Source organism: Rattus norvegicus, chromosome 10 (genome assembly GCF_036323735.1).
Source record: "Rattus norvegicus strain BN/NHsdMcwi chromosome 10, GRCr8, whole genome shotgun sequence".
Classification (NCBI taxonomy): domain Eukaryota; kingdom Metazoa; phylum Chordata; class Mammalia; order Rodentia; family Muridae; genus Rattus; species Rattus norvegicus.
The window spans coordinates 19,146,645-19,160,615 of record NC_086028.1 but is presented as its reverse complement, the minus strand read 5'-3'; the positions used below and the strand labels follow the sequence as shown (position 1 = coordinate 19,160,615).

General features: G+C 43.2%; 1 protein-coding gene across 1 annotated transcript in view; it reads right to left on the bottom strand.

Moving 5' to 3' along the window:
- The window catches only part of Lcp2 (lymphocyte cytosolic protein 2), a 46,905-nt gene extending 33,135 nt beyond the window's left edge, over window positions 1-13,770 (bottom strand). Inside the window, exons 1-3 of the mRNA NM_130421.2 lie at window positions 13,533-13,770; window positions 9,368-9,430; window positions 6,037-6,083 (exon numbers count right to left, since the gene is read on the bottom strand). Coding sequence (NP_569105.1) covers window positions 6,037-6,083; window positions 9,368-9,430; window positions 13,533-13,610 — 188 coding nt within the window. The 5' untranslated portion in view covers window positions 13,611-13,770. The remainder of the gene's footprint in view (window positions 1-6,036; window positions 6,084-9,367; window positions 9,431-13,532) is intronic.
- Between the last annotated feature and the right edge of the window lie 201 nt (window positions 13,771-13,971).

The following is a 13,971-nucleotide window of genomic DNA, read 5'->3' as shown; positions in this document are numbered from 1 at the left end:
GGTAATTGGGAAGGACACAGAACTACCCAGAGGCATGCGATCTTATTTTGTTTTTGTACTTGTTTGCAATCTCTCTTTGCCCTAAGGACAATGTTCAAGACAAGTCAATCTCTGTAGAAGATGGTGGAATAGTAATTGTTAAATATCTATATTATAAGGACAGAGCCAAAGAATTTATGGTACTTTAATCTTCCTCCTTCCCTGACAACTACTTTCTCCTTGTAGAGATGGGAAAACTGAGGCTCAGACTAAGTGACTTCACCTTAGGAGGGAGGAGGCAAATTCAGCTTTAGAACCAACCCCTCTCACCCCATAGATTCAAGCCTTTGCTTTTCTTTAATCCTCTCTTTCTAGTAGAAAAAAAAACAACCTAGTAAAGACAGGAAAGTGTCCCTACAAAGGTTTTACATAAAAGACAAGCTTATACTTAGTCAGTGAATTTGTTTGCTTTTAGTTTGTTTTATTTCCCCAGTGTTTCCTCTAATTTTCCCACTGACCCTTCAAGGTTAATCGCATTATTATCCCTAGTTTACAGAAGAGAAACAGAGGCTTAGGGAGCTGAGACTGAGTGCCCAGAGTCCTTACAGCCTCTTGCTAGTATGAGGTTGTACGCATCTAACTTGGTCCCATGCGCTCATCTGATTCTCCTCTAAGTCCTCTTTCATACTTCCCTGGACAGATCTGAGCTGTAAGTCTTCCTCACTGTGCTTCCTGATACACTCCCTTCATTACCTTTTACTTACAGAGACTCCCAGGGCCTTTATTACCTGTGAACTGAACATACCAACTAGTCATATCAGCCTTTGTTTTCCTCTGACCTGCTGCACATGCCCTAGACTCTGACACAGAAGTACTAATGAATATCCTATCCCCTGTGCTTTTACAATATGCTTCCTTCTAGAATGATCTACATCCCCTCTTTCTATTACTTCTCCTTATCTTCCTTCCCTGTTTTCACTTTTTTCCCCTTTTTGACAACAGGGTTTCATATAGCCCAGGCTAATTTCTAACTCATTTTGTTGTTGAGGCTGGCCTTGAACTCCTAACCCTTCTGCTCTTGCCTCCAATTGCTGGGATTACAGGCATATACTACTATGTCTGGCTGCTATTGGACTATTATATGCTTTTCCAAATAGAATGTAAACACAATATACGATAGAACTGTCCCTTTTTCTTTATAGTCCCACCATGACAAGTCTTGAGACATTGTAGGCATCTTGCTAAACAAATGAAGAATTCACAGCGTAGTAATTTGTATAGGAATTCAGATGTCCTCAAAGGACCAAATATATATTGACAGGCACAGAAACACCATTTCTGACACTTTGCATCCTTCCACAAAGATCCACATTAGCAACAGGTGCCATTTCATTTCTCCTGGGAGACATTCTCCAACAATGGCGATAGACTGGGTTAGCATTTGGGATGAGCTCTTTCAGATTTTATGTGTCTGGAAAAGTTCTATTTTACTTGCTCTTGGCAGCCGTTGGCCAATACCCATTTACTGATCACCTACTGCACACCAGGCACAGTTCTAATGATGAGTAACTGCAAGCAGACACGAGCACAACAGCTATCTCCACTCCCATAGCTCTCTTTCTATCCCTCTTGTCCTTTGAGCAAAGGCAGAAATGTTCTGAGGGCTCTAACCTTCTCAGGAATCTCACAGACAAGTAATTATTAAGACATATCATTTCAGTTATTTGCGCAAGTAGCAGTAAGTATAGTAAACATGAAATCAAAGCCAGCTGGTTAAGGTTTCTGCCTTCCTCTCTGAAAGAACTAGTCACTGGGCAGGCATTGGTCTTGAGGCGTCCTCCTTTCAGTGTTTAAGGCGATCGTCTAGGTGACATTATTTCTGACAGAAGCCCCATCCCTCCCACCCCCCATCTTCATAGTCCTGCCTCAGAGTTCCATGTGTTTTCTCTGACTACTCTGGTGATTTTTTTCCTCACTGGTTATCTCTAGCTAGTCAGTTGTTTTGGGGAAATTCAATGGTAATGCACCACAGAGCAGTGGTCCATCTGTTTCTTGGGACTAGGGTTTGTGATGCCTCTTGAATCTGTGGACTTTTATCCAACTCTGGGATTTCTTGGCTACTATTTCCTCGTGTATTTTACTTATATTTCTCCTCTACTCAGCAGGCACGTCTTTGAAGAACCTTAGGTCTGCACACTCAGCTGGTTGAAGTGGCCCCACAGTTGCCAGATGCTCTGCCCACTTCCAGCACTGGAGAGCAATGTTTTTGTCATTGCTAGGCAAGCACTCCAGCTCGGAGCCATCCCCCAGCTCCCTGAGCCATCCCCTAGCTCCCCAGCCATTCCCACAGCTCTCTGAGCCCTCCCCCAGCCCTAAGTCATCCCCCAGTTCCCTGACGGTCTTTGGCTTTGTAATGGTCTTTCTCCTCCCTTTGATTTTGGATAATTTCTCTTGCTCTGGGTTCATGTTCCGTGACTCATCTTGTTAGTCGTTATCAACTTTACACAAACTAGAGATATCAGAGAAGAGGGAACTTCACTTGAGAAACTGTCTCCAGGAAATTGCCTGTAGGCAAGAATGTGGGACATTTTCTTGATTGCTAGCTGGTGAAAGAGATTCACCACACTGAGGACAGTGTGGAGGACATTGTGGGTGAGGACAGTGTGAGGACAGGAATGTATAGAAAAAATATCAGAATGTGAGCCTAGGAGCTGGCTGGCAAGCAGTTATTTTTGTTCCTCAGAGGTCTCTATTTTGAGTTCCTTCATCCAGGTTCCTGCTTTGAGTTCCTTCCTTGGCTTCCTAGATGATGCACTGTGATCTGCCAGTTTCCCCAAGTTGCTGTTGGTTGTATAATGCTGATGACAGCAACATAGAAGTAACTAGGACACTGACATGTGATTCTGCAAAACCTAGTTTCGGGTGAAACTACAGCAGTTTACCCATCATCTCAAATACGTTCATCTCTTGAAGTTCTGTGCAGATCAGTTTGTGTTTCCTGTACCCCAGCTTGACTTTGAACCCATGGAGCCCAACCACAGTACTCTTTCCAATAGTTCCAACTATCTGGGACAGCTATGTTTATTTCCCTCCACCGTCATATTTACCTGTATTTCCTTGTGTGATACTGATTAGATGGTACACACTGCTTTTGTTTAATTGTGGATACTTTTTTTTTTCTTTTCTTTTTTTCGGAGCTAGGGACTGAACCCAGGGCCTTGTGCTTGCTAGGCAAGCGCTCTACCGCTGAGCCAAATCCCCAACCCCGTGGATACTTTTTATTTGAGGATGTAGTTAAGTTGCTTGGAAACAGTTTGCATCCCCTCTGCCTTGTTTTTAAGATTCACTTAACTGAACCAGAACAGGATTTAGATTAGGCCTGACAGTTCTTCATTTTGGAAGCAAGGTCTTTCTGTACACTCTCCTTGGTGACTGAATCTGGGCATCCTGGTACGTGGCTGGTAGAAACGGGCACCATTTTCAACCCTCTGGTTCCTATTACCTTTCTGATTGGATAGGTTTTTAGGTCAGATCCAGATTTCCTACTATGCATAGACTGACTGGCATCCTACTAGATAAGGATCCCGGAATTTTCCCAATTTTTCTATTTTGCTTTCTCCTCTCAGGTACATGGTTAATGGACTCTCATGGACTCTCATCTCCTGGAGTGAGCTCTGCCTCCTCAACTTGAGGATCCAACAGACCCAGGTGAGTGCTCTCTTTGCCCCAGGCTGAAGACTGGAGACTGGGGGTAAGCAAAGGAGTTGCTGCTGGGTTTCTGTGGTGAAAATGGTCTGTTAAGTTGCTAAGGATAAGGACGAATCCCACTTGAGGTATAGGCATCAGATTTGCCTGAGCCCTGTCAGAATAGAATATGGACCATGCATTATACTTCCCATTTGTTTTGAGAGAAAAAAAAAATCTGCGAAACCTTTGATGACTTCAAAACATAGGATGATCGAAGCCTAAAGTTTCTGGGGACTAAGTCAGTGGCCAACAATTCTGATTCCCGTGTGCCCGACTTTTAACGAAAACCTGGTTGTGTTTAAAGTGTCACTCTATGGAGTCATGGAAATGCGTATGTATTCCTTATATAAAGTCACCACCCTTTGAGCACAGGAAGTCCCCCGCAGATATGCCTGAAGATGTAGATTGTATAAGCCTGATATAAAATGATGATTCTGCCTATACAGGAACACTTATGATAAAAGCCAGTTTCCAAACTGGACACAGTAGGAGATTAATAACAACCATTAACAAAATAGAGCAAATGTTACATACTGTAAAATAAAAGCTATGTGAATGATCTCTCTCTCTCTCTCTCTCTCTCTCTCTCTCTCTCTCCCCTCACTCTCTCCCTCTCCCCCCTCCCTCCCCCTCTCCCCCTCTCCATATTTTATTCTACTGTATTTTCAGAGGCAATGGATCATGGGTAATGGTAACCATGGGAAGCAAAACCACAAATAAAGAGGGACTAGCACCATGTACCCATAGTTACGGAAATATACCTTGTGGCCTGGTAGAACTGGGTCTTAGATTTAACCTAAATTGAATCAACCACATGCACTTACAAAAAATTTTAGAGGATCTAACAAAGATTGGCAGCTTCAAGGGTGAATTCTTAAGGCTTTCATTCCTTCCCTCTTCTGGACAAAGGAGACCCAGTAGCCAGGCTAACTATATCGGTTCTTGTTAGAACTCCACTGGACTTCCTACCTAGTCAAGAAATCTTCCTATTTTCTTGGGAGTGCTTTATTTTTATCATTATGTACTCTGAGGCCCTTAGAACAAGAGAAGGGACTCTAGAGAATGCCCAAAGTAGATGTTTCAAACCCATAGCACCAAGGGTAGGTCCAATTCATGGCCAGCTTTATATTGATTTTCATAATGTTTAGAAACATTTGAGTCAATATTTAAAAATCAAGAGGTGTCCAGCTATTTTTGATCAATCTGACTATTAACCGTCATTGGGTCCACAATGGCCAAAACTGATTGGCTGTTGCATTCTCAGGATGGATCATATGATACGTGATTTGCTGTATCCAACACTAATTCCCACCATTTTACCAGCAATCAACCTCTGTGTTGGTTATCTTTAAAACAAGAATTTCCTGTCCTTATGCAAAAAAAGAAATTCTCATGAGACACTGTATTCAAGGATAACAAAAAACAAAGAACTCAAAAGGGATTTATGTTGGCAACCTGTCCTACCCTATACACTTTCATCACTGCCTGGCCTCAATACTTGAGCACCTGAGGTCTTCGTGAGGACAATGAAAATTACATGTCATGATATGCATATTACTACATCTCATTTCAGTACCCAGGGTAGACATTACTAATCGATTATGGCTCCTTTTCCTTAACATTCTTCTTAACACCACACCACCAGCAGCTAGTGTAAGAAGTCAATATTGACAGATAAAATGATCTCCATTCCCATTACTTATGGGTCCACATTCATTTACTAACCAGGATCCAGAGGTCCTGAAATCTTAAACGAGTCAATAAAGATTCTGAGAGGAGCTAGAGAGATGACTGCTTTTACAGAGAGCCTTAGTTCTATTCCCAGGGCCCACATCAGCTGTCTTGCAACTGTCTGTAACTCCAGCTCCAGGAGATCTGAGCCATCCTTCTGGTCTACCCACACACCTTTACTCTCATGCACATACCCACACGTAAATACACTGGCAAACACATAATTTTAAAATAAAACAAATCTTCTAAAAGATGCCACAATGAAACTGTAGGCTTTCTTGACTTTGGTACTGTGTTCATAGGCCCAAGCTACCCCATCAAAAAGACAGGAAGTGAAACACACAATCTAGTGTTGAAGTTTGTATTGGGTAAAGAAAGCATCCAACCGCTAGCAGCCCTGGATCTGTTACTTCCTTCTTCTATGTGACTCCTCTTTCTCAGACTCCACCATTGTCCTCAAACTCCCTAATGGTTTTACTGTTAAAAATCACACTGATACACGCCTGACTCACTTTCCACTGAACAGGTCCTTATCTCAATCTGCCCCCATCCTGCTGCCCACCAGTAGGGTATACTCACGGCATCCTCAGTTTAGGAAACTTCTGAATGTCGTTTTCTGTCAGGTTCTGAAAAGAAGACACACAAAGCAGGCAGGTTAAAATACACAGGCAGGTCCCTGATCAGGTGGATTAGAAGGGACCGAGCGACAGAGAGCCATGGTCAGGGCAACACCCATGGGTTTGCTTCTTCAAAAGGAACTTGAAATAATTGAAATTTTACCTGAAATTTCCTGAATTATAAACAGGGAGGATTTTAACAAACAAACATGAGGAAAATCTGTAAAACTAAACAGATTTTTTTTCATGGGCAAAATTAGGAAACATACTCCCTTTACTTTCCCCTGTGGTTCAGATCCCCACTCAGTCATGTATGAGAAGGGAACAGTTAGGGTCTAGTGTCAATAAAGGAGATCAAGCTGAGGTGTCTTGGCAAGGCTCTTGTGGGAGCATCAGGCCCATCCCTTATTAACCTGTGGTACATTTTCTGACAAGACTCCTGTCAGGATGCCTGAGTTATAGAGGAAAGATGAAGGGAGCAAACATAAACCTAGAAGGTGGGAGGTCAAGACTGTTTTCAGAGTGTGGCACAATGAGTTGAAGGTTTTCCAGAGGGACACTCTGGAAGCAAATGAGAGGAGGATACAATTTGGGAGAGTTGAGAAAGAGACAGAGGAGGTGTACATGGTCATGGCTGGACAGAAGAGGAGGATATTGGGAAAGAAAAGCTTCTAGAACATGGAAAGCAACTGAGAAGGAAGATGAGAGATACTGAAATGGGCATTGAGAGCTTTGCTGTGTGATGTCACTTCCTCCTCTCCTTGCAAAACCCTCCAGAAATCCTGGGTTCATCTTTACTGGGGTTTGACGAGGTCCCCGTCCCCAGACAGGGCTGCTTGCCTCACAGTGTCTGTTCTTTTCTGTTGTCTTTACCATCAGAACCTCAATTTGGTTCAGGGCAGAAAATGTGTTTGTGCAAAACATTTAACTCCCGAGGTTTCCTTGTTGATGGTGAAGTCATATGACTCACTGTGGCCAGTAAGATGTAACCTACAGTTTACTGGGTGAGGCCTCCAGAAGAGTGGTTATTTTTCATCGTTTCCTTGCAGATGCCTCCAATTGCTGGGATTACAGGCATCTACTACTATGTCCGGCTGCTATTGGACTATTATATGCTTTTCCAAATAGAATGTAAACACAGTATATGACAGAACTGTCCTTTTTTTCTCTACCTTTTTACTCTCTACCCTCACCCTCTCACATACATGCAGTATGTAGAAGCGGAGAGGTCAACTCGGAATGATTAACTCAGGACCTCCAGGCTCTCCATAGGTTGAATGGAACCTAAGTTCAGGACTTCATCCAGAAGTCTCTCATCCATGAGACTTGTTCATTTTATTACACCCCTTCTTTCCTTATACCTTCCCAAAGTCCATCTTTGCATTTATCACCAGAAAAAAATACTCTTTTCTCAGTGTTAAACAGAAGTGGCATCACAACAGATTAGGTGACTCTACTAGCTCACACTGAAGAAGGAAGAAAGGAAGGAAAGAGGAGAGGGAGAGGGAAGAGGAAGAGTATGTGGGTTGCAAGCACTGTTGCTTCAATAATAGAATGGTCCTGGATATTTCAGAGCTAGCTCAGGTATGAGATGAATAACAAGAGCTTGAATCAAGACTTCCAAAGTTTAGTCACAGCATCCATGCTGAACTGTGCATTTCAGAATACCCCAGCATCTGGGGCAAGCACTGGGCTCTCCTCCCTGTTCTTTGGCTCCTCCTGCCCCCTTTTCACTCCATGCTGTTCACAGGGTAAGTTGGGTTGTGCTGGTTTCTCTGAAGGGCTTACAGGTCCCAGAGATTGGAACAGAGGAGACAGATACTATCTCTCAAGGAAGGAAACAATTATCTTATCAGTCAGTTCAGGCCTGACACTCACATAGGGTATTGCGGGGGAAGTCACAGAGGTGAGAAGTGCCATTATTATTCCCCCTAACTGTGACCCTTCACACTTGTTCAGTCATCAGAGGTGAAAGCAAAGAGGAATTATGGACAGGGGACAAATGCTTAATCAAGATTAGCCAAGGCAGCAGGGCAACCACAAAACAACCCTCTTCAAAGATATTGCCCTTCCTCTTTACTCAAAGTATGTCTCTCCTCTTCTCAGTGCTAAAGCATCAGAATGAAATATACAGGGTAAGTGTTGTTACAAGAATAGCAACAATAAAACTCAAGAGATTCCGTTCATTCAGAGGTCAGTAAGAACAAATACCATTGCTAGAACCCTACACACCATAAGACTAAGCTAAAGGCATGCCTTGAGTTAAACAAGTTAGATTTGTGATGTAGGCCAAAAAATTCTCACACCTCTGCATATATTTCCTCGATTGTAAATGAGATGGTTAAAAGCCTTTATGAAGTTATCATTCTGCTAAAAACATTTCATGAAGGCAAAAGTCTTATATTAATGTTGTCTCTGTCCCAAGCTTCTGACATGATTTGGATGGAAAAAGAACTCGTCTCTGACTTCAGAAGTTGACAGAAAAGGGAGGAAGATTGCAGGTGGTAGGAGGAGCTTACCATCACTAAAGCAACCAAAGCAGGTATAAAGCAGCGATGTATGTAAGACATGAATGGTTGTGCTGTGTAGCAAGCGGTAGCATGTGACTTCTTGGTCCCTTTCAACTAGCTTTAAGTCTCATAGCAAGATTTTTGCTATGACATATTGACATACAATTTGAAAGCCACCTCCCTGGTAGCCAAGTTTCTCTGCCTTCATCAGAACTGGACCACTTTCCCTTTAGTGGCAGGGACTCAATATGGACCTGAACCATAGGCCTATAGTTAAAGTTTGTGGGATTAGAGTTGGGATAGCGCCATCATATGCATGTTTCACAGTCAGTGTGCACATTCTGTAGTTAGGGGAAAATGGAGATGAAGAGGGTTGGTCAGCCTTTAGTCCATTCAATGGAAGTATATGCAGAATTAGCAACAAGGACTAAAAATCTTCAGTTCTTCATGGTATCTCCTGGAACCTACTTTGGGCTTCTCAGAATGTGCATGGCAGTTAAATGGAATTTCAAAGTGCAACTCTGTATGTATTGGGGTGAGTGGTTAAACTCAGTATGTCTTTGGGGTATATCTTGCTGTCTATGTGAGAGCTGACAAGGTTCCTAAACAGGACACTGAGAGTTGGTGAAAGACTTACCAACTCTTTAATCAAAACAAAGGGCTTTGTGGGGCATTGGCCACAGACGTGAACAATAGGGACTAGGTAGACCAGTTGACCCTGCAGCCGTTAGACAAAGCACAGCATATTCTTGGTTTCAATGTGTAAGACTGGAGAGAACTTACCAAAAACCGAGCGCCATCAATGTGGTATTTCTTCACAGCCTTCTCACAGTCTCTGTAGTTCAGCTGCACAGAGAAGAGCAAGGTGCCATCAGTGCCACAGGCTCTCATGCCTCCCCACAACTTGCTTCCCCTGAACCTAATGATTTGTGGTACTTGTGGATAGCCAGCCCCTTCCTATCCTTTGTCTAACAGAGGGACCTGGTTCCCACATTAGCCATGCTTTTACGACCCCCTTGGACTCTCTAAAATAGAGAAATTGTGCTTTCTAGTCCTTGGGACCAGTACCTCTGAAAAGACATTGTCTTTAAAGCTCAAGAAGGATGGCCACATAATAGTCAAGAGAGCAGAAAGGAACTGACAAAAGAAACGAAATGCCAGCTCCTGTCTTCTGCCCCCAAAGATAATCTTGGTAACTCTTTCAGCCATTTAAATAACCTAGACTATTTCTGAGCATGATGAAGGAATTAACTCACATTCAGTCTTGTTATGGTGATTTTTTTCTCTTAAATGACCCAAAACAACAACATAAGCACTGTCTGGTACCATGACAAACTTGTTTTCAATATCTGTGTACTGAATCACTCCCATAATTTTTAACCACTGAATGTTCAGGTTATTTCCCAGGCTGCCAGCTCAGCAATGAGGTCAGTAGCTACCCTACCCTGGGTGCTCTGTGTGTGCAGCTACTAGTTAGCCCTGGGTGTGGCAGGCCCAAAACCAGCTGTATAGCACTTCATCCCCAAGCTTTGTGGGTGAAGGATGAGAAAGAGAGAGTGTTGCATGAGTGGAAGGTGACATAGGTGACAACCCAGCTTCAGAGCATGGCTTTAATGTTTCAATGAAGAGTAGTCTTCAAGTAACAATGTCACTTACTCAAGTGCACACAGTGTGTAATCAGGAGCCAGCAGAATACACCATCCAGATACTGTGCACCTCACAGTGGTCATTCATTTACTTATTTTTTTTTTCTTTATTTTTTTTCAGAGCTGGGGACTGAACTCTACCGCTGAGCTAAATCCCCAACCCCCATTTACTTATTTTTTTAATGTAGGGTAAATTGTTGAAGTCAGACTCTCAGAACACAGTGATGAAATTAACAGAAGTAAGTGTTTTTAGGTCTCAGTTAGTTTTCAAAGCTAACCTATGACTGTGGCACGCACTGACCTCACATTGACAAAAATTCACATCTAAAATACCTCCAAGATTGAGATCTGGGATATTTAAGGTGAAATATTTTTTTTTTTCTGGGGACCTTAGATTCTTCTCAAAAACATTTCGACCTTCTTTGGAGGAAATTTTAAAATCAGTATCTTATGACAAAAAAAAAAAACAAAAAGTAAACAGATGGGTGTGGTGGCACCCGCCTATAATCTTAGCACCCAGGAGATTGAGACTGAAGGATGAAACCATTGTCAGTCCAAGACCGACCAGCTGGGCTATACTCCAAGGACCTGTCTCAATAATAATAATTTTAAAATACGATTGTTGTCACCTCCTAGTTTGGAAGGGCAGACTGAGCATTGCACTAAGGAAGCTGATTTCTAGGTCAATGTCCAGAGCAGATAGCATCTGCAATACCCTGCCATCTCCTTGACCCACATGCCAGGTGTATAGCAGGCTCTTGGAACTACCAGCTTCCTTTAGTTCATTTTGCTGTGATCACTCTCAGATGAATTGCTGGTTCTGTAGAGTGCTGGTTTTGACTCTAAACCAAAGCTAGAGTTCTAGCCTTGAACCTGGAAATTTGATGTAGTCCAATAAGAACTGAGTTTTGGGATCTAAAATTTGTATTTTTAACAAGTACCTCAATAATTTTGATTAGCACTCAGGATTGATAGGCACTGATCAAGTGGTTACTCAGCTTTGTAGGTGATGGTGACTGAGGCTCAGAGAGAATGGTCTGGCTTAAGGTCACATGGTGAGGTAGAAACCCAACAGGGTTGGAACACACGACTTTATAAGCCAGTGACTATCTAAATGGCCCAGGAATGCTCTCCTACCAGGACCAAACCAATTGGAGGAGTTAAGAATGAGTAGACTATGGCCTTAATCCTCATGGTTTCTATCCCAAATGCAGGGCAAGACACACATATCGGAGGCAATGTGACACAAAGTCTCCCTAGGCTGTCTGAGCTTCCCCAGCAGGGGGTGGTTATAAAAGCAGGACAATAGAACATAGAACTCAATGCCTCCCACACATTTCCTTTCCACCTCCATCTCATCTGGTTAGTTACTGTTCATGCCTCTCTTTCACTGATTAGAAAGTTCAGGTACACAAAGGAGAGGCAACAAAAAGAAGTCCCTAAGCTAGCTGGAAAGAGTACATTTAATCCAAAACATGTCTGACTCCAAAGCTGGCTAGAAGTCACAATGACCCAACCCTACTCCTTCTGTAGAAATCACACTTGCTGGTCAACCATTTACATGTACAACTCATCTCCAAAGAGCATCTTTAAGTGACTCTGTGGTCATTGCACAGAGTGCTTTCTCTAGGGACTGATGAGCTGGATGTCTGAAGGGTCTCTGTGTCTCTGGTAGGCAAATGGTCCTTCTAGAATTGCCAATTGCCCTACCCCTGGCTTCCTTGTTTCTTTCCCTCCAGAAGACAAAGCCTATCCCTAGGATGTGGCTTTCTACCACAGGCCCGCCCTGTGAAGAAGGGAACTTGACCCACACAGTATCTGTGGCACTGTGGAATTACATAATCCCCTAGTTACACTTGAATATGGGGCCCTTTGTGTTTCCTGATTCTTCCACAGACTTCCCTGCCTTAATTTTCAATCCCCATTCTCTCTGCTCTACTGAGCTAATTCAGGTCTCCACTGAGCCACAGCAAACTGTGCCTTTCTGCCCTACCTTACTTGGTTCCTAGTTGAGAAAAGTATTTCAAAAACATACCTCAAAAGTCAATTGCCTAATCACATCTCCACCCACAGTGTGGAAAGTTTGTGATGAGCTTATTGGAGGGAAAAGTAACCAAAATGAGATTCACAAAAGGTGGCAAATAGCAGGATCTGTGCACAGTGTTCTTGCCATGCCACACCCAGTACAAAATGCTCACATTTTCTACTGTAGGTTGGGAAGGAACCGCTGTAAAGATTACAGATTTGACTATATGCCCCAAGGGGCCTATTCTATCCTCTTGGGTCTCTATTCTTTAGAAAAATAGGAGTCAAAGTAGATGACGTCTGTGATCTTAGCTTTAGAACATCATCTTCATCACTGCCTGGAATATTAGTGGAATATGAAGACAGCATACAGGGATATGAACAATAGAAGCTCATGTCTTTCATAAGATCTCTTACCTCTTTGGCATGGGTGCCCAAGAGGAGTTTAATGGCTTGGGATATGCCTATGCAGATATGTGGTCCCCATTAACAGTTAACAAGGACTCCTTCTATCCTGGAAATCAGGACAATAGAACTCTGGTCCAGCCTGACTTCTAAGTCTGCTGAACTTGTCTTCTGTGTCCCTAACTATCTTAGGGCTCATGTCTGCTTTCTGAACGGCTTTCCAGGATTCTCATAAAGCTCTAGTGAGACTCTGGCCAATAAAGAGACTCTAGCCCTCTTCCAGGGTCATGAACCTTAGATGTCAAAAACACTAGTGTTCATCCAGCTCTCTGTCCTTCCCTCCTGACTTGCCTGTTCATTTTCCTACCCCAGGACTCCCCATCTCCCTTTCTAGTGAGTAGTCTTTACCACAGTATGCTTCTGCAATCCAGAGCATGTGCTTTAAAGCTGGATAGGCATGACTCCAATCCGACCTGATTGCAGAGGACCTAAGAGCTTTGAACCACTTAAACTCCCTGAGTTGACTTTTCAGCTGAGCAAAATAATAATGTCGTTATGACACAACATTGTCAATGTAGATTGTTAATAAGATAACACTGAACTCCCATGACAGTGGGTTGTGTCTGGCAAGACACAGTCTGTAAAGCACTGGATGCACAGGTGGTATGTACAAGGGACTTGTGCAGCTGAGGGCCCCCTCCTTCATCTTTCTCTTCAGGACACATTACCAAGAAAGCAATGTCTGTCTGTCTCCTAGTATCCACAACTATCCCGTACGCCTTCCACATTCTATCCAGATTCCACCTCCAGTCTCTGCCCACCCAACTGAAGGCATACCAGCCCAACCAGAAGCACAAGAGGGAAAGACTCACCTTCCTGAAATAATCAGCAAGGTTGTCTGGGTTCCAGGCTAAGACCTCTGAGCGAAAGGGGACATTCTTCAAGGCCATGGCTGCTATTCAGGGAGAGGCTCACAAACTGGGGAGAGGTGCTGCAGCCATGAACAGAGAAAAAGCCCAGATCCAGAGTTCAGTGGTGTCCTTGGTTCTTCTGATTTCCAGCTACCGTCAGGAACACCGTTGTTGAGCAGGAGTCTTTTCTGCTGTAGCCAGATCCCCAAAAGCAGCGGCTTCCCCTGTGAACAAATATGGTCTCTTCTCAGAAAACGACTCAGCTAGTTTCCTTTACCACTTCCTCTGCTGCCTTCTAAATAAGTAAACAAGGAAGGACAGTTCTGGGGACTCACAATGCAGAGAGACAGAGAAACAGAGAGGAGAGAGAGACAGAGAGACAGAGACAGAGACAGAGAGA